General features: G+C 49.0%; 2 protein-coding genes across 4 annotated transcripts in view; both read right to left on the bottom strand.

Moving 5' to 3' along the window:
- Nucleotides 1-4,678, bottom strand: part of LOC138391913 (putative ATP-dependent DNA helicase DDX11-like protein 8) — a 47,875-nt gene extending 43,197 nt beyond the window's left edge. For all 3 annotated transcript variants that reach the window (XM_069482053.1, XM_069482052.1, XM_069482054.1), the window contains exon 1: nt 4,584-4,678. The gene's annotated coding sequence lies outside the window, so the exon portion shown is untranslated. The remainder of the gene's footprint in view (nt 1-4,583) is intronic.
- An 11,443-nt stretch (nt 4,679-16,121) lies between these two features.
- On the bottom strand, nt 16,122-26,193 carry ALOX15 (arachidonate 15-lipoxygenase). Its single transcript, XM_069483389.1, has 14 exons — nt 26,059-26,193; nt 24,385-24,589; nt 24,026-24,107; nt 23,817-23,939; nt 23,563-23,666; nt 23,201-23,361; nt 22,080-22,223; nt 20,754-20,963; nt 17,946-18,032; nt 17,678-17,847; nt 17,371-17,492; nt 16,698-16,798; nt 16,409-16,576; nt 16,122-16,301 (listed from the first exon to the last, which is right to left on the bottom strand). Exons 1-14 carry the CDS (start codon nt 26,191-26,193, stop codon nt 16,122-16,124), a joined length of 1,992 nt encoding a protein of 663 aa, XP_069339490.1.
- Between the last annotated feature and the right edge of the window lie 729 nt (nt 26,194-26,922).

Genomic DNA, 26,922 nt, shown 5'->3' on the forward strand with positions numbered 1-26,922 from the left:
CATGTAGATCAACAGAACAGAATATAGAACCCAGCAATAAAGCCATATATCCACAGCCAACTAATCTTTGACAATGTCAACAAGGACACACATTGGGGAAAGGACTTCCTTTTCAATAAATGGTGCTGGGAAAAATGTATTGCTACAGGCATAAAAATGAAACTTGACCCCTCACTCTCACCATATACAAAAATCAACTCAAGATGGATTAAAGACTTAAATATAAGATCTGAAACCATTAAAATACTAGGAAAAAACTAGGTAAAACTCTTCTGGACACTGGTCTAGGCAAAGAATTCATGACTAAGATCTCAAAAGCACAAGCAGCAAAACTAAAAATAGATAAATGAGACTGAATTAAATTAAAAAGCTTCTGCACAGCAAAAGAAATGATCAACAGAGTAATCAGACAATCTGCAGAATGGGAGAAAATACTTGCAAACTATGCATCTGATAGGGTATTGATATCCAGAATTTGCTAGGAACTCAAACAACTCAACAACAAAAAACATAAACAAAGAACCATATAGTGAGATATCATCTCACACCAGTCAGAATGGCTATTACTAAGAAGTCAAAAAATAACAGATGTTGGTTAGGATGCAGAGAAAAAGGAATGTTGTTAGTAGGAGTGTAAATTAGTACAATCTCTATGGAAAACAGTATGGATAGTTCTCAAAGAACTAAAAACAGACCTACCATTTGACCCAGCAATCCCACTACTGGGTATCTACCCAAAGGAAAAGAAATCGTTACGTCAAAGGGATACCTATATTCATATGTTCATCACAGCACTATTCACAATAGCAAAGATTTGGAATCAACCTAAGTTCCCATCGATGGGGATGACTGGATAAAGAAAATATGGTGTGGGATTCTTGGAAGATGGTGGACTAGAAGCAGCCCACAAACACACCACTCTCAAAAAAAAATATCATAAATTGCACACACATGCCTACCTTTGGATAGCTCTTCTGGGAAAGAACAGTGTGAAACCCCAGAGAAACAACATGGCACACTTAGAGTGAAGGAAAAGGTGACAGGGTGATTCATTTGACAAGATTGAAGGGATCTGTGGGGAGGCATCTACATGCAGGGAAGATTAGGGAGATAGAGTGCTGGGGTGCTCTGCTTATCCTGTAGGCACTGTGGCCAAGTTGTGAAAGGGCTCCCTCCACTGCCACAGCCACTCTGTCTAGACTGACCAGGGAGTCTGTATAAAATCATTGCACTGAAGGACAGGTGTAGCAAGGACCCAGTGGCTGCTGATCCCAGGTTTCTGCAGCTGATGCCCTCCTGAGCTCTCAGGTGCACAGCACCAGGTCTGCATGGAACTCAGCTTTGCAGCAGTAGCCTTTACCTCGCCGCCACTGGGCTAAGGAAGGAGCAGACTGAGCAGATGCTGCCCTTAGCCATACCCTGTGACTGAGAGCCAAGCGCCTCTCCCCTCCAGCATCATGGGATCTGAGCAGAGGAGGTGCCTTGGGCGCTACAGGCTTGACTGGGGAAGCTTTGGGCAACTGCCTCAGCAGCACCTGGGGGGTGAGGAGAACCCCATAGTTCCTGGGACACTGGAAACAACCTCTGCCCATGCTCCTTGGCATCCATGGCCCTCTAGCCGGTGAAACAGTCTGCTGCCTACACGGACCTGCCTCTGCACCCAAGTTCAGAACAGCCCACCACCTGTACAGTCCTGCTTTCATGGGCCCCAGTTCTATCTCTGAGACTCTCGTGCCAGAAGCTCTGCACCTGAGGTCCCAGGGCTCCCACCAGGCCGGGGATATCTCCCCCGGGCTTCCAGTGCTGCACATGGACCCCCAAGACCACATCCCTGAGTCTCCACCACTGCTGCTGAGACAGAAGAACTGCCCCAATGTCGAACACTCCACCAGGGACCCCCAGCCTCAATCCATCGTTATACTTGGGCCTCGTTTAAGAAAATATCCACAGCCCAAGCACCCACCACCGCTGCCTAGATAGCCTCACCCAGCTGCCACTGTCACCTGTGTGCAGAGACCCTGGGCAATCCCAACACCAGCCTCCATGCAGAGGGTCTCACTAAGCCCCCAACTTGAACTTCCTACAACTATCTGGGAAACAACCCACCACCATGCACAAAGATCATCCAGCACCAGCTTGAACTGTGGCAATTCCAGGTGAATAGGACAAAACAACAGCTGCACTACAGGCTTTTAGTGCACAGGCCCCTCCCCTGCTACACCAACATTTCAGAATAAGGGGAAAAGCACCATCTAGGGACCTCTCCTCCTTCTACTTAAGCAGGAGAGTTCCCAGCAAAGGAGATCAGGTGCCATGCAAACCTATCAGCCCTGAGCCAAGAAATTCAGATGAGAAGAAACAAGCAATAGAACCCTGGCAACATGAAAAAATAAAACTATTCAATACCCCTAAGAAATCACAATGGAGCTACAGTAGTTGACTTTAACCACATGAAAATTGCTGAAATGAAAGAAATGAAATTCAGAATAAGAATGGCAAATAAGATGAGTGGAATTGAAGAGAAAATTGAAAACCCATAAAAAGAAGCCAAAAACATATTTCAGGAAATCAAAGAAAAAGTCGCTAAAGAGCTAGACAACATAAGAAAGGCCATAACAGAACTTAAAGAAATTAAAGCATCATTTAGGGAATTTCAAAAAACAGCAGAAAGCTTCAACAGACTCGCCGAAAAAGAGGAAATAGTGTCGGAACTTGAAGACAAGGCTCTCCAGTTAACCCAGTCATTCAAAGAGGCAGGGAAGAGAATAAGGAAAACTGAGCAATCACTTAGAGAAACATGGGGTTGTGCACAGTGAAATAACATACGAATTATGGCATCCCTGAGGGAGAAGAAGAAAGAGCTAAAAGCATGGAAAACCTATTTGAGGAAATTATTGAGGAAAACTTCCCTGGTGTCACCAGAGATTCAGACATCCAGATACAAGATGGACATCAAACACCAGGAGGATTCATAGCAAATAGGACATCTGCAAGACACACAGGAATCAACTTGGCCAAAGTGAAAATGAAGGAGTCCCATCTATGGCGTTGCAAGTGACAGGATTTCTTTGTTTTTAATGGCTGAATAGTATTCCATTGTGTCTATATACGACATTTTTCTCTCTTTTCATGAATTCCCTTTTCATTTATTCAACCTTCCCCCCACCCCTGCTTTCTTTTTTTTTTTTTTTTTTTTTTTTTTTTTTGAGACAGAGTCTCACTTTGTTGCCCAGGCTAGACTGAGTGCCGTGGCGTCAGCTTAGCTCACAGCAACCTCAGACTCCTGGGCTTAAGCGATCCTACTGTCTCAGCCTCCCAAGTAGCTGGGACTACAGGCATGTGCCACTATGCCCGGCTAATTTTTCTATATATAGTTTTAGTTGTCCATATAATTTCTTTCTATTTTTAGTAGAGACGGGGTCTCGCTCTTTGCTCAGGCTGGTCTCGAACTCCTGACCTTGAGCGATCCACCCGCCTCGGCCTCCCAGAGTGCTAGGATTACAGGCGTGAGCCACCGCGCCCGGCCCACCCCTGCTTTCTTGACTTCACCAGTCTCAGCCCTCATATTTTTCCCAAGGCAAAAATTCCATGTTAGCCACCCTTTCCTAACCCTTAACTCAAATTTCCCTACCTGTCCCTATTCTTCATTATCTATGCATTTTCTCTTTAATCGCCCACCAAGGCCACACCTGTCCTACATTATCACATGTTACTTTTATTAATCGCACCTGTTCTGGTCTTCGCCTGTCCACACCTTCACGTGTCCTCCAAATGGCATATTTCATGTTAGGTACAATCACATCCTCTGACCTTCCCTACCTACACACCCATCTGTTGCCTAAGAAATTCTACCTGTGGGACCCTCAACCTGCATCTCACGTGTCCTAGAGAACAAATAATTCCCTGTTGCTACCCTTACCTGGCTCCATCTCACCTGGCCTCAGCATCGTATCATTTATATTTGTTAACTTGACTGCCCCTAGTCTCACCTATACTTATATCCACTGGCCCCTCGAAGGCACATATTTTGCGTCCATTCTTGCCAGCCCTTGCCGTCAATATTGCTCTTACTAATTAGCTAAGGGACTAGCTGTCCTCGAACACCCCCATCCTCCACTGTCAGTGAACTCCCTCTCTTCCAGCCAAACGAGCTCCCAAGTATTATGGTTCATCCATTTCGTTCACCTGTCTCCTATTCCATGGGGTCCCCTCACCTGATCCCACCCCAACTTGGTCTGGGTCCCATAGAGATCTTCCTTCTACTTGTTTCTCTGTTTTCCTTCATCGCTGCAACTGCCACTCTCTGCCCTCACCTTCTTGGAAGCCGGGACCTCTGGGATGAGATGGCTTTTTCCCTCTCACCGCCTCACTGTCGGCCTCTCTTATTCCAGGTGTAACTTCCGGACTTCAGCACTTTCTGTTCCCTTTCATGCGTCCTGCGTTCTACCAACCTACAAACGTGACCTGCCCTGTGCTCACCCTTCTCCAGTCCCCTCCGACCTTCCTCTCCCTTCCCCCCACCACCCCCGTCCCCCAGCAGCTCCCAAGTCCTTCTGCCCCCTCCCGCGACGCTGCCCGCCCACCGGTGCCCTCGGGCAGGCTCAGGACGCTGTCGCCGCGCACCCAGCGGTAGCACGGGAAGGCCGCCTCCGCGCAGGCTCTGGGTCGCTGCACCGTGTTGCGGTCGCAGAACCAGTTGTCCACCAGCGAGTGGTGTTTGCGCAACTTCATGAACTGCAGGCGTCCTAAGTCCTCGGGACGTCGAGATCAAACTCCTCCTCCTGTGGGGGCGGGACCGGCCAGACTTAGTAGCGGGACCTGGGAGAGGCTGTTAAGCCGGGGGATGGCGGTGAGATTGGGACCAGGTGGTCGGAGGTGGAAGGCGGGGTTCTTACTGGAGCCTCAGTTCACCAGGGCCTCCAGGGAGATCGCCACCTCGTTCCCTCTCCCCACAACCTGCCCCGTGGGTCTCAGATGTCCCATGTCAGGGAAGCACGGGGACCCAGTGCGTGGCCGCAGTGACTTGAGTTGATGACTGAGCGTCACACCTGTCTGGGTCCCACTGACCGAGCTCTCGAGAAGCTTCTCGTTTGACCACTGGTCATGTATTTACCTCAGGGTCATTTGGAGAAGGAGTTGGAAGGTGACAGAACCGGGGTCGGGGATGGGAGACGTGAGCTGCGTTCAGCCCGGGCCTCTGGCTCCCAACCCCATCCTTGACCTCGCTCGCGATGTCTCACCTCCACGGAAGTCTCAGCCAGGGGGTCCCGCGGCCCCCTGGCCCCAGGAGTCCTGCCCGGGCTGGGGCCGGATCCCCACTCCAGCCACTGACCGGGTCTCCGTCTCACCAAGTGGGAGGTGGAGTCTTAGCCCGGAACTTACCTCCTCAGGTGGATGACAGACTCAGATCACAGATTCCCAGACTCTTTGCGTGGGTCACTTACAAGTTTTTCTGGAGAGACGGTGAGGTACAGATTGAAAGGACTTCAAGACTGAGCATCGATCGGGAGAGGAGGGAATGAGGGAATGAGGGAGATTCAAGGATGAGTTAGGTTATGAGTCTGGTCGTGATCGGACTGGAGAGATTCGGAGGGAAAATTGTTCAAGTCTGAGTGACAATGACACACTGGTGGGAAGAAGTTCAGCTGACAACTGAAGGGGTCATTCGGCCCAATTTGGACTATCACGGCTGACGGTGGGCGGGCCGAGGACTCTCGGGGACTCTGACAATTGGGGATTTGAGGCAGATGAGTGAAGCTTGGGAAGGAGAAGGATCAGCTTGGCGATAAGGGGGAAACAGAAACCCCCCAGGTGGCTCACCCCTCCTGCAACTCTCTTTCTCTGTCACCCTCCCTCGTATCTTCCCCGCAAACTTCCTCAGCAACAAAGTGTCCTAACCTCCCCCCACAGCATGTTTTTAATTTCCTCCGTGCAGCCTTCAAAACGTTCCACCACATCTCCCGGGAGCGGCTGCTGTCGTCGCCCTTCTTTTCCTGGGTCGTCCGCCCGGGAACCTGCGCACCCCAGGCTTGCTCTTGCTTTCGGATCTCTGCAGTGATCCTGCACGGACTGCCCGCTCCTGTCTTTCACACCAAGCCACCTTTCTCCCCTCCTTTTACACCAGACTCAAACGCCTTTAGGAGTCCTGGCTGGACCGCCTCGAGCTGCCTTTGCTCGGCGGGTCCTCTCGCCGCGCGTCCGTACCCCGCAGGGCTGCACCGTTGCACAGCTCACCTGGGGCGCTCACCGTGCGTTCTCCGTGAGTGATTTCCACTGCAGCTGCGCTACGTGGCGGGCATCTGTAAATGGTAAGATAAATAATCGAGCGTGTGACGCCAAGCCTTCTCTTTTGGCTGGAGGTCCCAGTCTAGAGGTCACGGTTTCATTTCTCCCTGCTGTCTCTCCACAACCGCCACATAGCAGCTCCTGTCATTCCACAGCTGGCCAGTAGAGGGCTCTCTCTAAACCATTGGCACCAAACTGAGGTGCCAGATGCCTACTGTCCCAGTCTCACCTCCAGCCCGGGTTTTCTCTTTATGGATTGGCTAAAAACAAAGCAACAATCCCAATTGCTTTTTTAGAAGGACAGTTAACATTGTTAATTACCAAGGTTTCCCAGAACACTCCCCCTTTTCTATCCCTACTGCATGATTCATGTGTTTAAAAAAAAAAAAAAATCTCTACTATGTAAGTAGTTTTTGTTTCTTTTATTCCTTCTTAATATGGTTGAATTTTACTCTCATTTGTGAAAAAAAGCTTAATTGAGGTTTATTTTATTGTTTTGAATTGGTTATTTAAACCATCAGTTGAGGTGGCATTCAGCTTCAAGTAAGAGTGGCTCCAAAAGGGAAATGGTTTATTTTTCTCATGTAGCCTGTCCGGAGGGAGGGAGGCTATCCCAGGCTGATGTCATGGCTTCTTCTGCCGTCCAGATCTGTTGTCCTTTGTGGCTTTCATCCTCATGATTACAAAATGGCTTCTAAGCCTCCAGGCATCATGTCCGTATTCCAGGCAGCTAGAAAGAGTAAAGGAGAAAAGAATTTGTTCTTATCTCTTTGACGGGGAGGTAACTGATTTTGCCAAGCAAGTATTTTCTGATGACTTTTCTCTGTCTTGATAAAAATCTAATTTTGGTATAACATACAGAACAGCACATAAATCATAAGTGCACAGGTCAATTACAGTTAGTGTGATTTCAGCAAGTTCTCAGCCTCAGTTTGCTCATTTATCAAATAAGGATAATAATTCCTATTTATTAAACAACTGAACTCCCCATACCATCTTCACCTTGGTCACTGAGTCTTGTAAATTGTCCGTTCTTAATCAGCATCAAAGGGACAACTGTGAAAGAAACTCCCGGAACAATAATCAGACGACAGCCAAACCCTTTGCCAGATGAGCCATTCCAAACCTCCAATAGCTTCTTCTTTTTTTTTTTTTTTTTTAGACAGAGTCTCAGTCTCTTGCCTGGACTAGAGTGCCATGGCATCAGCTCACAGCAACCTCAAACTCCTGGGCTCAAGAGATCCTCCTGCCTCAGCCTCCCGGGTAGCTGGGACCACAGGCATGCGCCACCATGCCCAGCTAATTTTTTCTATTTTGAGTTGTTTGGCTAATTTCTTTCTATTTATAGTAGAGATGGGGGTCTTGCTCTTGCTCAGGCTGGTCTCGAACTCCTGAGCTCAAGCGATCCACCCGCCTCGGCCTCCCAGAGTGCTAGGATTACAGGCGAGCCACCGCACCTGGCCTCCAATAGCTTCTTTATTATAAAGTTTTTCACTCTTCATTAGTGTATATTGCTATCAACTGATCCTTTCATGTAAAAAAAAAAAAATGACACAGCTTCAAGCATTTTAAAGACAGGTTCCAATATATGTGTCATCTCAACTTTTTGAGGTGACGACATAGAAGTTTTAAGAAACAGAACAAGAAAAATAAAATGACATTACAAGCAACTTCCAGGCCTAATCTCTCACCATGCCTACAACACAGTGCATAATAAAACAGACAGAACCAAAGATGCCCAAGAAAGACTTAAATTTAAATGTATATGCACTGTACAGCAATTCTTGGAAATCTCTGTATGTTATGAGTTAACAAAGGTGCCAATTATAGTTTACTTTGACTACAGCCAGATCTATCTCCTAATTTTGCCAAGAATTTTCTCACTGTGTCTAAATACTACATCAGAATAAAAAATATATAGATTAATGGTATAGTTCAAATAGCCACTCCATTTATGTTAAACCAAGAAAATGCTTAGGTCCACACTTCAAACATCCATCAGTGCTTTTATTAACTCACAGATGCTTTCAGCTGCCGTTTAAACTGTCATATGATATATGATAAATGCAAGAACTTAGTCAACGGGAACAGAGGGGATTTTCTATAGACCCTTCCAGCACTGTTTAGAAAGATCTGGTTCCCCATTTACTGGCATGTCGGAGCTCTCTTCACTATTCCTAGTAGGATGCCATCATAGCACAGCTGTGACACCTAAGAATACAGATGGGACAGGTGGCCATGGTCAGAGAATTGAAATTAAATACACTTTACAGAACGCATCTATGGTAGAAGAACAAAACTAAATTTGAACAACCCGAATCAAGGTTCTCAAACTACCACCTGTAATAAAGCCCATTGACTTTGACCCCAAATTTCACCTTCCTCAGCCTCAGTCCTTCTATATGTAAAACAGGAATAATTTCTTCTAGGACGAGGCTTTAAAAAAAAAAGGCAAAAAAAAAAAATGGAGGGATAATATTTCCATGATTGGAAATAGAGTCATGAAGCTGACGTCATGGAGTTTTCCGTAATGATTCTATGGGGCCATTTTGAGTCCCCTGAGTTTAAATGATTACGGTCTCAGTATCATTGCTCTTGCTTATCTCTAGTCATCTTTACTTACTATTATTTACTCAAATTGTTTTCTTTAGGTTGGCCCACCAGAGATGTAACATGAGCTGGAAAAATTATCATATAAAAATATGAAACACTTGCCCCGGCACAGTGGCTCACACCTGTAATTCTAGCACTCTAAGGGGGCCGAGGTGGGAGGATTGCTTGAGGTCAGGAGTTTGAGACCACCCTGAGCAAGAGCGAGACCCTGTCTCTACCAAAAATAGAAAAATTATCCGGGCGTGGGGGCACGTGCCTGTAGTCCCAGCTACTGGGGAGGTTGAGGCACGTGGACGACTTGAGCCCAGGAGTTTGAGGCTACAGTGAGCTACAATGATGCCACAGCACTCTACCCAGGGCGACAGAGTAAGACCTTGTCTCAAAAAAAAAAAAAAATTAAACACTCAAAGATGACTTTGGATTCTAAGAAACATGTCTAACCTTTTTAAATGTTCCCGACAAGAATTGGAATCCTGCTTTCTGAGATTTCCTGTCTTTCAGATGCCAGCATAGCAGAGGATAAATGAACTAGGCTTCTTTTGCTCCTTCTTTTTTTTTTTTTTTTAGGAACACTGTCCTCTTTACCTTTTCAGATGTCTCAGAAGTACAAAAGTCAAACTACGAAAAAAGACCAAGATAAAATGTGAATCTGAACAAAAGAAACTTTTGTGTGTGTGTGTGCTATTTGGGAGAAAAGTGACATATAAATCTGGTGTCTTTTAAATTGGTTCTTTCAAAGAATGAAATAGTCTACAGCTCAGTTGAGGGCAAAACTTGCAGATTTTCTCCCCTTAAATATACTCTAAATAAATGACGATGATTTATTGACTCACCTGTAAACTTGGAATTAAAAGTCAAGAGAAGGAGAAGGAAAAACTAACTGATCCATGGCCGTGTTTCCCCAGATGACACCCAGTGTGAACAGGACATTGGCTTTGTGAGCTTTGTGAGCTCTCAGGTTTCTCTTCACTTAGGCCCAGTCACTCTAAGGCTCACATGAACAATATTCACTCTACCATGAGTTGACATGAAGGGGTTGGGACTAAAGGACTACACAGGAAGCTTCATCCAGTAATATGAATCCAGGGCAACACTCCCATTTTTTTTACCTCACATATATAAAAAGCACCGAAAGATCACTAAGCTGTATCAAAGGAGGAGGAAGGTGAGAGTTCAGGAGAAAAATATCACATTTTCCCCTGTCCAATTATTTTAATAAAATAGAACAGAAACCAAAATATGAAGCATGCTTCTGTCTGCTCTGACCATTTCATAATCTTTCAGAAAAAGGGCAAGATCCTTATATGTGCATGGAACCAAGAAGCCAAGGCAATGGAATTGGCCTATAACTTTAACTTACTGCTCACATAGTAAAGAAATCAAGAGGGCTTTTTTTTTTTTTTTTTTTTGAGACAGAGTCTCACTGTCTTGCCTGAGCTAGAGTGCTGTGGCGTCAGCCTAGCTCACAGCAACCTCAAACTCCTGGGCTCAAGCGATCCTCCTGCCTCAGCCTCCCAGGTACTACAGGCATGTGCCACCGGGCCCGGCTAATTTTTTCTATTTTTAGTTGTTTGGCTAATTTCTTTCTATTTATAGTAGAGACAGGGGTCTCACTCTTGCTCAGGCTGGTCTCGAACTCCTGAGCTCAAGCAATCCACCAACCTCATCCTCCCAGAGTGCTAGGATTACAGGCTTGAGCCACTGCACCCGGCTATTACCAAAAAAAACTTTATCAATAAAGATTTTAACACCCTGACCAAAATTAAAGGAAAAAATTGCTATTTGTAGATACTAAATAAAGGATATTAGATATTCCTTTTTACTTCAGTAGCTTTCTGAAGTTTTCTTCCAGTTCTATAAAAAAAATTACATTTTTAAAAAATGTCTATTGAGAAATATCATATTCTAATCATTGCTCTAATTTAGTAGATACAAGTTAATATGCTAAAAGCCACTATAAATAGTCTAACTCTTTTTGTTCTGATCACTGCATTTTTCTTTGTGATCTCGGTTTTGGTCCACATAGAACATGACCATAGCTCAGGCCATGTCTTTTTTTTTTTTTTTTGCTATGTTTTTTAATTATAAATGGGGAGACAATGTATACCCATTACTCTCTGATCTGGTTACATCCAGAAATGGAAAATAAATTTACTTCTGTCTACCTTCATCTTGTCATTTTCGGTAGGAAGCTTATTCAGCAGATCCTGATAATAGCAGTTTGCACAAAGTAGGTCTCACCAAGTGTGGGGAGCCACTATTGTCATCTGTTAGAGTTGACTGCTGCCTAATATTGCATGAAAAAAGCTGCCAGCTAGGCTCCAAATGCTTTGCTTCTCTTGGTTACTGCTCTAATACCAAAGACTTACATAACAGAATGACTGTTTGTATCAAAAACAGTTATATATCATGCGTATGTCTTATCTTATTTAGACAGTTGCGTTGTTGCCTGGAAAGGAAGGAGCTTTATCTTCAGACTCTCCCCGTTAGGTGAAATTCCACAGTTAAGTGGTCATCCAAGCAGGGAGTCAAGCTCCTGGCATTGCATTAGAGATGAACGCCCCTCTCCCCTTTCCCGAAGAAGCTGTTCCTCCCTGACTTAGACAAGCTACTACTGCCTCACTAGAGGGAGACCCCATCCAGGAAAGAAAGGAAAAAAAAAAAGGAATAACTCTCCTCCAGCCCCACTCCTCATCACGAGCTGGTAATCAGAATGGAATCTCAACATTCTAGGGCGTAAATGCAATATCAGATTCTAGAAGACGAAGTTTAGGCACTGAAACAATTATGAAATTTGCTTATTTATGTCAGTAAAAATCTAGAAATGGATTTTTGAGGGCGATCAACCAAGATAAGAGGAATATTATCTTACCTCAGGCTGAACTTGTCGCTATAGGTCGACTTACAGAGATGATGCGTCCCAGGGTGTTGGTAAGCACAGCTGGGTGGGATTCCAACGCTTGGCTGGCTTATCCAACATGAAGTCAGATGTGGTTCTGGATGATGAAAAGGAAGTTTAGGTGCTTTAAAAACCTTGACACACTGCAAGGAAGAAACTCTAAGACTTGGAGACAAAAGAATGCTGGGTAATCCCTCATTAGTCCCTCACCAGGACTCAGAAACATCAGCATGGGAAGTGCCAAGATGCTTTAAGTGTGTTTCACTGGCTCTTCTAGAAAAACCAAACTAACTTATCACAGCAAGCCTGGGAATGAGAGAGGAGAGAGTGATGAGTTGCCAAAGGACACAAGGAATCTTCAGGGATGATGGAAATACTCACTGTCTTGATCATGGTGATGGCTTCATGGACATAGACATATGTCCAAAATCACTCAAGTATAGGCTTTAAGTATGTACAGTTCATTGTACTATTATTTTAATTCAATACGGTTACACCAAAAAAAAAAAACCCTAAGTGGAAATTTTTAAAAAGAAAAACTAAAGCTTCCTCTGCCTACTCCTGCGTTGCATCATAGTTGATGTCCTGTGAGAGAGGTCCAGCCACAGAAAAATATCCATCTCTACTCCAAAGAGCCCTGATAGTTATCACTGGCTTATTATATCTATGATGTAATGATCATATTAATGTGCCACGAGCTGTCAGATATCAAAACTGTTAAGCAGAGTTTCCCTGAACACTGAAAATTATTTCAGTGGTTCCTTCAGGGTAAAGACTGAGAAAAACTACTTTAGACTATGTTAGGAAAAAAAGTTTTAATTAATGAAATATTTATAATTAAGGGTATTACTGGGGGACATGTGGGTGCTTCTGGGGTCCTGGTCATGTTTTCTTTCAACCCTGGGCTGTCACAACCACCCTGGGCTGTCCTCTTAGTGATGATCCATTGAGTGGTGCATTACATTTCATGCAAGTGTTCGTGTGTGTGTGCGTGTGTGTGTGTGTGTGTGTGTGTGTTAGTTGTATGTGAATTTTAAAAGTTTAAGATAAAAAATCTTTTGCTTCCAACCAGCCTAAATCCCTGGAGTCACCCTTTCCTCCTCCTCCACACCTAGCCTTGCAGATACTTAAAGGGTCACCAAGTCCTGTCAATTCTGTCCTTGTAATATTCCTCACATCTTCTCTCTCCATTCTCACAGACACCCCCTGCCCCCAAAGTCACATTCTCAGTAACTCACGACTGAGACTGGCATGGAAAGAAGACAGGCAGAGGAGGAAAAGTGCTATGACTCTCTTCATGGAGTGGGCAGGGTTTGAGAAGCCTTCCTGGAGGTCAGGCCTGCTCTGGGCCTTAAAAAGCTGACCTCAATCCTTTTCCAGCCACGCCCTCTGCAGTGCAGGAGTCCCTTTATCCCGGTGGCAGTGCCACACCTTTCTGTTCCCCTGAATACGCTATACAGAAACACCCTGCAGTATAACTTAGATTGCATTTACCAATATTCTGCTCTAGCTATACCCACCTCTACTCCCATTCCCGCCTCTGGGCCTTTGCCTCCTCTGGGTTTCCTGCCCAACCCTCCGCAGGCTTAAACCAAACTCCTCTGTTAAGAGCCAGCGTAGTTGGGACAGGGAAATGGCCCACAGAGTGGGGTCCAGGAAGCTGGGCTCACTCAGGCCTGCACCCCATTTCTCTGTCCGTGGCAAAAGAGAAAACAGTGGAAGTCCAGCAGTTCTGATGCGTGGCAACAGAAAAGTGAAAAATGTATACCCTTTCACTCAGCCTTGGGTGAAAATTGCAGCCGAAGGCAGAGGCTGCCAGTCTCAATAGGCAGATGAATAAGAACCTTGAAAAGAATGCAAAGGCTGAACACAAGGGTTTGGGAGACCTGTGCACTAGCTGGCAACTGCGTGTTGTTGGACAAAGGTAAAACCTATAGAATATTTGCCAGACTTTCACCGTGAAGACACTAAGAACATAAACAATAACCGGATTGGCATGAAGGTTCCTTCTTGCCAGGCGTATACTTATTCTATTGCCTGTTATCTTGAACCTGTGTGCTGGAGGTTTGTGTGCAAGAATTTCCCCTAAGCCATCCTGACAAAGGTTTATTGTTATCTTCTGTTTTCTACCACCCATAATCTTCGGGCTACGCTTGCACTGATTCTCAAGAATTTACTGCAACTTCCATGTACTGACTACATATTTGTTATAAGAAAATACATTTGTTAGAATAAGTCTGTTGTAAGAAATTGAATTTGCTCACCTAAAAGTAGGATAGCCCACTATCTATGATCTCACTTTTTATTCTGTCACTTCGCTGGAATTCAAGGGGAGTGACTTCATTATTAGAGAACACGAAGACCATGTCTCTTTGAGGCTCTGACTCATTTCCAGAAAAAAAAAAAACAAAAAACAGGATTTGCGGTTTTCTTTGTCAGGGACCAAGGAGAAAAGCTGTTGGAATGAAACTACCCGGCAAGGAACCGAGAATGAGGTTATGACCCTGAATGAAAAGGGGGTGTGGCCATGAGGAGGATGGGGCGTGGCCTCAAGGGAGAAGGCGGTGCCTCTGTGAGAGACTCACTTCCACGTCTCTATTCTAACCTTGCTTAAAACCTTGCAGTGGCTGTTTCCTAAGGGTCAAGTTTAATTTCCTGGCATCATGAAACAGGCTCTTCCACCCCTTCTCACGGTTCCTCTCCCAGCTCCCCCGGCGGCACTGCTGTTTTATTTCTGGTGTGACGACTGTGCCCTGCTGTCCTGCCACTTTGTAGATTCTCCTAGATTCCAGCATTAAGCTCTACCCCCATCTCTCAATTTTTTATTTCCAATTCTTTCTTAAAGAATCAAACCAAGCATCGCCTATATGTCTTCCGTGGAATTAAGTAGAATCAGGGGCAAGAAGCAACTTTGTTTGTATTGCAAAGCAGCAGTCCCCAACCTTTTTGGCACCAGAGACCAGTTTCAAGGAAGACAACTTTTTCCAGGGACAGGCGTGGAGGTGGGAGAGGCAGAGCTCAGGCAGTGACACCAGTGATGGGGAGCAGCTGTAAATACAGACGAAGCTTCGGCTGGGCGCGGTGGCTCAGGCCTGTGATCTAACACTTTCGGAGGCCGAGGTGGGAGGATTGCTTGAGCTCAGGAGTTTGAGACCAGCCTGAGTGAGAGTGAGACCCTGTCTCTACTAAAAACAGAAAAATTCACCAGGCGTTGTGGCGTGCGCCTGTAGTCTCAGCTACCTGGGAGGCTGAGGCAGGAGGATCCCTTGAGCCTAGGAGTTTGAGGTTGCTGTGAGCTATGATCATGCCACTGCACTCTACCCAGGGTGACAGAGTGAGACTTTGTCTCAAAAAAATAATAATAAATAAATAAATACAGACAAAGCTTCACTTGCTCACCCACCGCTCACCTCCAGCTGTGCTACCATGTTCCTAACAGGCCACCAACCAGTACCAGTCAGTCCATGGCCCAGGGGTTGGGGATCGCAGTTGTAAGGAAACTCTTTTGGTTTGTGTATACTGTTAGCTTCTGTTTTAAACTATCCATAGATTACTGTGTTAAGAAATAGAACTTCACAGTTTATGTTTCCAAAATATTAACCAGATGCAGAAGTTGAATTTTATGGAATTTCTTGTTGTATACTCATTAAGATGATCATGAAATTTTTAGCATTTTTCAGTTAATTATATTAATTTGAAGCTTCACAACTGGCAAACCACAAATGGGCCATAGATATGGATCCCTCAGGCTGAAGCCAGGAGACAAAATCTCTTCAGCCAAAAGCAGCTTCCTCAGTGTAACCGGCTTACTTTCGTTCATCATTTTCTAAGTGAGCTATGAAATGAAAACTCGTGAGAGTCGCAGCGCTAATGCTTTGCTTTGTGGTGTGTCTGGCTTCAGGACATGTGCTAAATCCTACCCAGTCACAAGGAGAAATTTTGTGATGCTCTATAATCTTTTGCCAATGTTTTATTAAACACAGTCATCCTTGTTCTTTTCTATCATTAGTCTAAAATATCTTTTTGTGTTGTTAAACTCGATTTAGGTTCAGAATCACATTTGGTGCATAAAAGGTGTGGAGTAAGTAATACGTATTATCACCCTGATCTGAATGAAGAGGGAGGGAAAGAGGAAAGGAGGGAGGGAGGAAGGAGGAGTGAGGCCCCTAGGTGATGCATCTAGAATAAAATCTGTTTGCTGGGGGCAGAGACAATGAGGGTGGGACATGGGGAAGAGGGCAGGGCTTGGGAGGGAAGAAATGAAACCACCAAGGCACGTGGTTGTGGCCTGGAAGGGGCCGAAACAGCCAAAGGCTGGGGACGTTCATATGGCCACACTGTTTTCCACCAGGCTGGGCCGCAGGTACTCATAAGGCATGTCCAGCTTTGCATTCCGGCTCTCAATTTCCTTATCCAGGGCAGCCAGCTCCTCCCTGAACTTCTTCAACACAGCCGCGGGCCCAGGGCCTGAAAAATACTCCTCCTCATGCTGGCCCAAGGCCACCTGGGATGGAGAAGAAAAGGCAGCTGAGAGCCTATGAGCCCTGCTTTGGGGTACCCACCTCCCTGCTGCTGCCTCCTTCCTTAGGACCCTGGGCACGTGGCTCTCACCATAGTGGGCTGGCGTCTGCCCAGCTGCCAAGTGATGGACATCTGGAGAGAGGCTTGGTGAAAGTTGGGCAGTGTTGCCATCACCGTCTCCATTGTCGCATCCTTGGTGGTCGGCGGGGGCAGCCGCATCGTGCAGGGTGTATTAGGGACCCAAGCGTACCAGTCCAGCTAGGGAGGGACAAGGGCCTAGAGTCAACAACTGCTAGCATGAAAACCCCTTACCCTACCTGCACAATCCCCTCCCCGACTCCAGGCCACAAATGCCCAGTTGCGCCCCTCTGGTAAGCACCTGGCCCAGGTGGACAGAGGAGTGCTGGCCAGTGCAGGTGAAGATGCACATGGTGACAAAGTGGCAAACCTGTTCCCGAGACTGTAAAGAGACAGGAAACCCTGCAAGGAGTGAGGAGAGTTAGAAGCTGTGAGGCCGGGCGTAGAGGCAGAGCTCAGAGAGACAAGGCGGAGAGAGGAGAACAAGACGGGTGAGAAGGGGTACCAGGAACACTCACTAACTCCTGTGGGAAATAACACGAGAGTGGGTTGGGGTCGGGGAAACGGGGAGCTCTGCTGGGAGGGTCCTCGTGCTGGCTCGTGCTGGCTCACAAGAGTCAATGATGTTAACTTTTCAGATGTTTAGCAAACTAGTCAACATCATATTGGTAGCCATGGTGGGAATATTTACACCATGGAAATGGGCAAATGCTACAAATCTGGGCTTTTTTTCCACAGAGCCAGTTGTTAAACATTAATGAACAACCACTGGTCCCACTGTGTCTGGGATCTGGGACTTCTCAGTATATAGGAGGGGGACCTGTCTCTCGCTGAGAGGGAATGGAATCTGGAAGGCCTTTGGGAGTTTTCACAGGGTTTGGAAAACCTCTGGAACATTCCAAAGAAATAGAGAGGATTCTAGGGAGGTCTCTTGTGTTTTGCGTCTGAGATCTCAGGGCAGGGGCTCCTCGTACCTCGGTCCTGGGCCCCTAGCAGCCCAATTTCGGTGAACTCTCGACACCAGCTCTGCAGCTCAGGGTCGTCTCGCACAGACTCGTCTGTCTTATAGTGGAGATTCACAATTCCCTCCACGTACCTGCCAGCCAAGCGGTCAAGGCCAGAGAGCTGAAGCCTGACAGGGAGCCTCCAAGCCCTCTGCTCCTGCTCACACAGCCAGGCCAGGGCCCCGGCCCCCCAACCAAAACACAGACCCCCTGTTCTCCATGCCTTCTTCTCCACCCCCGCCTACCCCCGCTGGCCCTGCCCTCCTGCTCGCCTCACCGAGAGATGATTTCCCAGAGCCCCAGAGCGTCTTGGGCATAGAAGGAAGACTTGACCCCCAGGAGCCCCCGGTCAGCCAAGTCGTCAGGGACACAGAACGATCTATAGGTCAGGAAGGCTCCGGCTCGCTTGAGCAGCTCCACGTGGCCTCCCCCACCTGTGCTCACCACCTGAGGGGCGAGGACGGCAGGGTCAGGCCAGTCAGGCTGCCCTGAGGCCAGAGTTGGAAGGAAGAGCGAACCCAGAATCCCCCTCTCCCCACCCATACCTGATCGAAAACTCCCATGTCGGAGACCAGCCCACTCCTGGCCCGGAAGTTAATTTCCAGCGTGTAGCGCAGGTGGGGAATTATAAGCTAGAGGGAGAGAAGCAGGGAAGGGCAAGTCAGAGGAAAGCTGTGGCAGGTCCCCATGGGAAACAGGGGCTAAAAAGCAGGAAAGACACCAGGTCTTCAGGAAAAAAACACAGACTTCAAGTTCAATGGCCCCTCAGCATCAGGAGTTTTCATTTGGGGCTGGGCAAGGTAGCTCACGCCTGTAACCCCAGTACTTTGGGAGACCGAGGCAGGAGGATCACTCAAGGCCAGGAGTTTGAGACCAGCCTGTGCAACACAGTGAGACTCCAACAGAAAAAATCATTGGTGCACGGTGGCATGTGCCTGTGGTCCTAGCTACTCTGGAGGTGGAGGCAGGAGGATCACTTGAGGCCAGGAGTTCAAGGCTGCAGTGAGCTCTGATCATGCCATTGCACTTCAGCCTGGGTGACACAGCAAGACCCTGTCTCTCAAAAGAATAAAATAAAATAAATGGGCCAGGCGTGGGTGGCTCACACCTGTAATCCTAGCACTCTGGAAGGCCGAGGCGGGAGGATCGCTCGAGCTCAGGAGTTCGAGACCAGCCTAAGCAAGAGCGAGACCCTGTCTCTACTAAAAATAGAAAGAACTTAGCCAAACAACTAAAAAATATATAGAAAAAATTAGCCGGGCATGGTGGCACATGTCTGTAGTCCCAGCTACTCAGGAGGCTGAGGCAGAAGGATTGGTTGAGGCCAGGAGTTGGAGGCTGCTGTGAGCTAGACTGACGCCATGGCCCTCTAGCCCGGGCAACAGAGCGAGACTCTGTCTCAAAAAATAAATAAAATAGGCCGGGCGCGGTGGCTCACGCCTGTAATCCTAGCACTCTGGGAGGCCGAGGTGGGCGGATCGTTTGAGCTCAGGAGTTCGAGACCAGCCTGAGCAAGAGCAAGACCCCATCTCTACTAAAAATAGAAAGAAATTATACAGACAGCTAAATATATATATAGAAAAAAAAAATTAGCCGGGCATGGTGGCACATGCCTGTAGTCCCAGCTACTCGGGAGGCTGAGACAGGAGGATCCCTTGAGCTCAGGAGTTTGAGGTTGCTGTGAGCTAGGCTGATGCCACGGCACTCACTCTAGCCCGGGCAAAAGAGTGAGACTCTGTCTCAAAAAAAAATAAATAAATAAATAAATAAATAAAATAAAATGTTTAAAAAGAGTTTTCAGTTGATTTGCATCACTTAATTCATTCTACAAACCATTGACTTAGCACTTTATGATAATTGAAAGAAATCATTCTCCTTTTCTTTTCACAGGTCTAGACCTGCAGTCCCCAACCCCCAGGCCATGGCCTAGTACTGGTACTAGGCCTGTTAGGAACCAGGCCACACATCGCCACCTGAGCTCCAACCTTCTCCTCACCCCTCCATCCCCCCCCCCCCCGGGTCAGGGGAAAAATTGTCTTCCATGAAACTTAGGAACAGGGCTGGGGGGTGCCAGACAGCAGGAGGGGAGCGGCAGGCGAGCAAGAGAAGCTTCATCTGTATTTACAGCTGCTCCCCATGGCTCACATCACCGCCTGAGCTCCGCCTACACTCCCCCACCACCCCCCCATCCGTGGAAAAATTGTCAAATTGTCTTCCATGAACCTAGGTCCTGGTGCCAAAAAGGTTGGGGAACCACTGTTCTAGACCAACGTTTCTCAACTTTTTTTTCAGTATCACCCCCTAAGGAGCATTTTGAGATGTTTTTTCCTAATCTCAACCCCTATCCATGAAATTTTAATGTTACATATATACTATGTATCTGTTTATGTGCTGTATTTTATCTGTGCCTTATACATAAAGATAATAAGATTTTTCACTCTCCCAACCACTTTCACCCCTGGGAGGCATTGAGAATGCGTGATCTAACGGCTGAGCACCTCCACAACCTGATTTCCTCCATCTCCCTTTCATCCATTACATTCATCATCTTTCCTGCTCTTCAAACAAGTCAAGCTCATACCTGCCTCAGGGACTTTGCATGAGCTGTTCCCTCTGCCTGGAACACTGTGCCCTCTTGATTATGTCATGGCTTGCCTGCCCCCTACCCCCAGTCTCATTCTCTGTGTCATCTCAAGGAGCCTTTCCTGGCCACCCAATCTAAGCTCACTACCACACCACACTGCTTTGCTTCCTGCCTCGTACTCACCACAGCTGGTGCGTTACAATACAGTCTGTGTTGTCTGCCCTTCCTGGAAACTGATCCCAGAAGATCAGGACCTTGCTAGTCTAGCTCACCACTGGGATCTAGTGGTTCTTGCCACATGTGAGGCCCCCAATAAACATTTTTAATGGGTGAATACTTTGCTCTAATTATCTGTAATGAAGCAGGCTACTGGTGTTGGCCTGGAGCTCTAACTGGCCTATGTTACTATTTTAGAACTCTTCAAAGACTGGCTGAGAAAATTCTTTTACATTATTTGTATGATTCCCTTTGATTAGATGGAATCTTCAGTCATTTGCACATACTGTTTGTGTACTGTATAAATATCTGTGCTTTATACATTTAAAGGGTTACATTTTTTTGCCCCTTCCCCTAAGAATCATTTCTACCCCCTTGGAAGGTGATATCACCCGCTGAAAACGCGCAGTAAGCCAGGCTCACACTCCTTTGCTGAGTCTTCCATTGGTTGGTTCTCTCCATGCCCTGAGACCCACCCAGAGGGGCCTCCAGAGGTGGGAATGTGCCCTGGGGCAGAGAGAGGCAGGCAGGCAAGAAGGGAATAAGGTGTTACCTTGAAGATAGGATGTAGTGACGGAAGGCACCTCATGGTGGCCACAGCAATGACCTCAGCCATCAAGTGTCCCCTCAGAAGATGAGACTGCAGCTCATGAAGCTGGAAGTCAGAGCTACGGACCCAGCACTTGGCCAGAAGCCAGACCATTGGGGGATCCGTGGGCAGGAAAAGCAGAGGTGGCGGGGACCCTATTTTCGGCAGCTGGAGCTAGAGTAGGGACAGGGGGAGAAAGAGGGGTGAGCGCCAGGTGCCCGCCGATCCTCCTCCCCTCCCTTCATCCTCCAGCCTACTGTCACCACCCCCACAGCGACCATTTCTTCCCCTCAGTCGCTGCTCCGCCCTCAGCCTTCTGCAGAAGCTGCACCTTCTGCTGCCTCCTGCAGCCTCCACTTCCCCTTTCAGTCCCCTCAGTGTGGACAAGATTCAAACCCCAGCTTCCTTCATCCCACACTCTTTTTCTGAAATCTCAGCCTCTCACCGATCTTTCAACACCACCTCTGCACAAATGACAGTCGCCAGTTCTCAGCTGCCTGCTAGACAATTTGAATATCTCCCCAGTAACTCATAATCGGCAAGACAAAGCCTACATGAGCACCCTGTCCTCTTTATGTGTCCTATTTCTGCGGGGGCGCCTGGCCTGGCTCCCCTTTTCCTCTCTCCTTCAATCTCCCTCTGCACTCGCATCCCTCTGTCCTCTTCCTCCCTACGGTCACTACCCACATCTGAGCCCATCACCTCCTCCTCCAGCAAGCGCTGCAGCATGTCACCCTAATCCCCCTTTCTAGTATCTGCCTTCTCCAATCCATCCCAAACACAACCCCCTGTGCAACGTGCCCACAGCACTTTGCACAACAGCCTTTGCCGGCGCCCATGCCAATGTCATCCTCCTTACGTGGCGTAATCTAGCCCCTCTCACCTCGCAGTATTCCCCAACATCCCAGCCAGTGTCCCCTAGGAATCTCCTGATTGATCCACCTCAGCCTTGCTACCCACCCAGCTTGCCCCTGGGAACAGGTCCTTCCCCTCCCTCCTGCTTGCCTAAGTCCTGACCCTTCTCCAAGGCTCATGACACCGCACCTCCACTGATCCCTCCCAGGCCATCTCTGTCCTCAGGGACTTCCTCAGTACTGGAGCATATTCAGACTTGGCCAGTCCGTCTCTCTAGTTAGACTACAAAGCTTTTAAAATCAAAGACTTTGCTCACTCCTCCTTTAATATCTCCCCCAGTGCCTTAGCACGGTGCCTTTGCAGGGAGTGAATTTGGATGAGGGGCTAAACTGAGTAGGCCGACCATGTGGGAGCAGAAACCCTGGGTCCTCTCACCTGGATGACCATGGGCAAGAGTTTCCCATCAGGCTGCAGTTTCAGCATGACCAGAGGGGCAGCCAGGTGCTGTTGGGTGCATAGGATGACGTTGGCCTTGATCCCATCCAGCAGGGAGAAGTCAGCTTCAAACAGCGTGTCTCCCTGGATGGGGGAAAGGGCAAGGGCAGCTATCAGCATAAGGCATCTTCTTCCTACTCTGATTCTTCCCTACTCTGAAGGGAGAAAATAGAGAAGGGAACTAATTAGTCTCCATCACCTAACTTGTACTAGTACTAGGTAATGGATCCAGTGCTTATTATTACCTCATATAATTCCTTTTTTTTTTTTTTTGAGACAGAGTCTCAGTCTGTCACCTGGGCTAGAGTGCCGTGGCGTCAGCCTGGCTCACAGCAACCACAAACTGGGCTGGGCTCAAGTGATCCTCCTGCCTCAACCTCCCTAGTAGCTGGGACTACAGGCACACGCCACCAGGCTCAGCTAATTTTTCTATTTTTAGTAGAGATGGGGTCTTGCTTTTGCTCAGGCTGGTCTCTAACTCCTGAGCTCAAGGGATCTTAATCCTCCCACCTCAGCCTCCCAGAGTGCTAGGATTACAGGCGTGAGCCACAGCGCCCTGCCTATAATTCTTATATGTAGTTGAATTAGCCTCAGTTTTATAGGAGAGGAAACGTGATCAGAGATGTTGGATATTTTTCCCAAGGTCACGCTGCTTACAAGGAGCAGAGCCAGGATTCAAAATCAAGTCTGTCTGAGCCTATAATCCCATCAGTTTTCTCTCTCAACTGTTCCGTGTTGACTCCTGATTAACAAACACACTCCCCCCCCCCACCCTGATTCTCTTACTCTGTAGCCTGCCTGAATTGCCAGCACCGAGGCCCAGGTGCATGTCTTCATTTTCACTCTTTTCCGTGACCCGTTCCACCTTGTGCCCCCTCCCTCCACGGTACGCTGTCCTCATGCAAGGAGAAAGGCCACATGGCTGCACCTCTCCAGGGTCACTCAGGACTTCTCCTGTAGAATCCCTTCCTGCTGGCCAGCAGCAAGCAGACCACAGTACAGTTGATGCTGACCCTGTCCCCATTCATTGTTTGGCCTCCTTAGGGCTCTGATGTCCATACCTCCAGCTCCTTCTCCAGCTGGGCCCTCAGTTCCTCCATCCCTGGAGGGAACACTAGGCGTTCAGGAAGGTGAGTAGAGCGCCTCAGCAGCATGGGGTTGGTGCCATTGAGAAACTGGTACCCAAATAAGGCATCCTCCTTCCAGGAGTCCCGCACTTGTTCTGAGAAGGCAGTTGTTGAGCACACCATGGAATCTGAGCTCTTGGCCCTCCCAGCCATCACCAAACCATCCCTACTTGACCCCAGCCTATCAGAGGGACCCAAGCCTCTGGTCTCCCAGTGCTGGTTCTTCCAATTCCCCTGGGTTGGGTGGGATCTGGGGGTAAGGGTCCTGGCAGAAACACTGGGGTGAGGGGACTAACCAGCCAGCTTGCTCTGCCCACACCAGAAAATCCGGTTGAAGTCATTCAGATCATTCCAGCAAGTCAGAATGTTTAAAGAGTCTTTGATAGCAAGGTCTGCCAGCCTTCGGGGAAGCATAGGGCAAAGAATTTAAGACGCAAACATTCTGAGACCCAAACATTACAACCACAGGCACAGATCTTGGGCTGGTCCAGCCCGGTGCAGCCCATAAGCCCACTGGCCTCCCCCTCCCCCAACTGCCCCTTGCTCTCACCCTTTGGCCAGCGAAGCCTCAAAGTCAATTCTCTTGTCCTCCAGAAATCTCTCATCTACAGGAAGGTCACATGTTGTGGTCCCAGCCATATTCAGGATTAACCCATCCTTCCAGTTACCCCACCTGCAGGGTAGAAATGGAATCAGGCACCGGTATTCTGGAAGGGTCGGAAGGGTCAGCAGCTCACGGGGTCAGGGGAAAGGGCTAACCGGTACAGCTTCCTTCTCTCTTCCAGCTCCTCTTCCCTGTGCTTCTTGAACAGGCCTTGAGGGTCGTCAAGCACCGTGCGGCCTAGAAGTACAGAGCAGTGCACGGGTTCTTCCTAAGAGCCTGTCCCCTGTCCCTTTCAAGGGAGCCTCCTAGGCCCGTCCTTCCCGCTGGCCTCTCCCCCAGCCTCCATGCCACTCAGTGCCAGCGCCAGCAACCGTCTCTTTGACAACCTCCAAAGACCCCTCCGCCCAGGTTCCAGTCTCCATGTCCTGCACCCTCTTCACACACCATCCCCACCCCCACCTCCAGCTTCTCTAGCGCCCCAGTGGCCGTCTCACCTTCCCACCCCTGCACTCACCGGTGCCCTCCGCTAGGCTCAGGACGCGGTCGCCCTCCACCCAGCGGTAACAAGGGAACCTGTACTCGTCCCCACTGGCCCCGGGGCCCTGCACCGAGATCCAGTTGCAGAACCAGGCGTCATCCTGGATGAGGTGCCGTTTGCGCAGTTTCACAAACAGCAGCGGCCCCAGGTACTCCGGAACGTCCGCCTTGAATTCCGTCTCCTGCAGGCAACGGGAGAGGCTCAGCGTGGGAGCGCGGGTGCGTGAGTGGGCCCGGCCCTGCTCGCCCCGACCCTTCCTCTGAGCCTCCGGGAAAGCGGCGCGAAGGAAGCCAGAAAGGGAAAGGGACTGGGCACTGAGCAGGGCCCCCGCGACCCCATTCTGAACGGACGGGACCTAGAGGGTGGAAGGGTGCACGCCTTCCTGCATTTTTTCCTCCCTATAGTATTGACGAGCACACACTGGAGCCGGGGGACACGCTGTTGACAAACAATTGCAGCTGTGAGACCCATCAAGGCTGAGGGCAGACAGGGTCCCCACCTGGCCTAGGGACAGGCTTCCCGGAGGACATTTCGTCTAAGTGGAGACCAGGAGGTGGGGAGGACTGTAACGGGGATGGGGGGAAGGCGCCGGGCAGAGGCTACATTGAGCAGAGGCAGGGGGATGACGTTGTGGAGCTGGAGCACAAAGCCAGCTGTGGGCAGGTGAACAAGACCAGATCGTGAGGGTCTCCAAGGTAACCAACTCTAGATTTGCTCCTGAGAAGAAGCGGGAGCCATTCAAATGTTTTAAGCAAGGGGAATGTCTTAAGGGTGGGAATGTATTGGGGAGAAAGTGTTCTGGCTTCAGAAGGGCTTGGAAAGTCTGGCGCAGAAGTGGCCAGGCCGGTGAAGAGAGTGAAGACGACGCAGGTTCGAGGGGACACTGGTGGTCGAGGGTGAGGCGGACATCAAGGCACGGATGCGGGAGATGCCCGGGAGATAGGATTCTTGGTTAGACAGAGGCGGAGGCAAAGGGGGAGGAGGGCGAGTGCCGCCTGGGGAGACAGGAGGAGCGGTCTGGGAGGTGGGAAAGGGGAAGGGCCTCTTTGGGGCCTGTTCCTCTGACGAGTCCGTGAGACAGACATCCGAATCCGAATCCGAATCCGGGAGAGAGCTGGCCAGGCATGGGAATTTGGAGGTTGGCAGAAGAAAAAAAGATAATAGCTGCGGGTAGGTATGACGGAAGTGGGTTGGAAGATCGAGAGTGTTCTCATGTCTTGGCTTCTTTCTCCCACCCTTCTCCGATCCCATCTCACCGCTCCACCGCAGGTGATAAAGCCCGCCAGGTCTGAGAACGGCGGTAGAGGTTTGAAGCAGTAGCTTTTAAAATAGAGAAAACGGGAGGACCGAAAGTCCACTCCGGTGACCGCAGAGTTTCGAGACAAAAGCTCTTGGAATAAGGGGCACACAGGAGTACTCCCTCAATTCCAAGGAGGCTGGGCAGCGGGAACATTCGCCAAGCGCTTACTGTGTGTCACCAACCGCCCTAAAGCGCTCTACCCCGCGGTCTGGGTGCGCGCTGTGTGCCGAGTGCGTGCGCCCTTGGCCGCGAGCAAGCGCCGAGGCTGTCGGGGGCGCGTCTCCTCCCCGGGATTTGACTGACCTGGGGCCGGGGCCGCAGGCCACCCCGCCCGGCTCTGGGCAGCTCACCTTGCCCCGCGCGGGCCACAGGCACGTCCCGAGCGACGCCTCCCCGTGCTGCCCAACCAGCCACAGCTGCACCCAGTTGTTGGAGCCTGCGTAGAGCGAGACCCCGGTGGCCACGCGGACACGGTAGAGACCCATCTTGCCCAAGGGTGTTTCGCTCCTTCTGAAAGGGAAGAAGGCTGGACGCGCCAGATATCAGAGCCCGAGACCCCGCCCTCTCAGAGGTCCTACCCGGGGTCGGAATGTGGGTGGCAGGTCTCCGACCCACCCCGCCCGGCGGCTGGCTGGGGCTCCCAGCTTCACGCAGCCCAGAGCTCAGCTCCAGCCCAAAAAGGGGAAGGGAGTGTAAACCATTGTCTTGGTGAGAGGGGGAAGCAGATGAGGATTTGGGCAGAAAACATCCAGGAAGAAAGCATACACGCCTGGTCCCGCAAGCAGATAGTGTGGGGGTGAGGGGGTACGCACCAGTGTACGGCAGACAGACACACACGCACACGATGGCCTCCTAAATTGGTTCGTCCCTGTCAAGGGTCGTATTGAAGCTTGCAGGGAAGGGCGAAGGGGGTGAGACCTGGTCTGTAGCAGCATTTGAGGGAGGCACATTCTGGCCGCCTAATTCATTCGGCCACTTTGCACGCCTGCCTTTCCCGTGCCAGGCTCTGAAACTCATTCCTTTCCAGCTGAAAATCTTCTGACTCCCTGTTACCTGCAGAGTAAAAATTCAAACTTCTTCGCATTCAAAGCTCTTGCTAACCTGACCAGCCTTCCTCCCACTTACCCCACTGCACCCCGTCCTCATCTCCCCGGGCTCAGCCTCCGGCTAGAGCCATGTGTTCTGAGAACCCCCCTTGTTGTTCCCCAGAAGAA

This window comes from Eulemur rufifrons, chromosome 9, assembly GCF_041146395.1.
Source record: "Eulemur rufifrons isolate Redbay chromosome 9, OSU_ERuf_1, whole genome shotgun sequence".
NCBI lineage: Eukaryota > Metazoa > Chordata > Mammalia > Primates > Lemuridae > Eulemur > Eulemur rufifrons.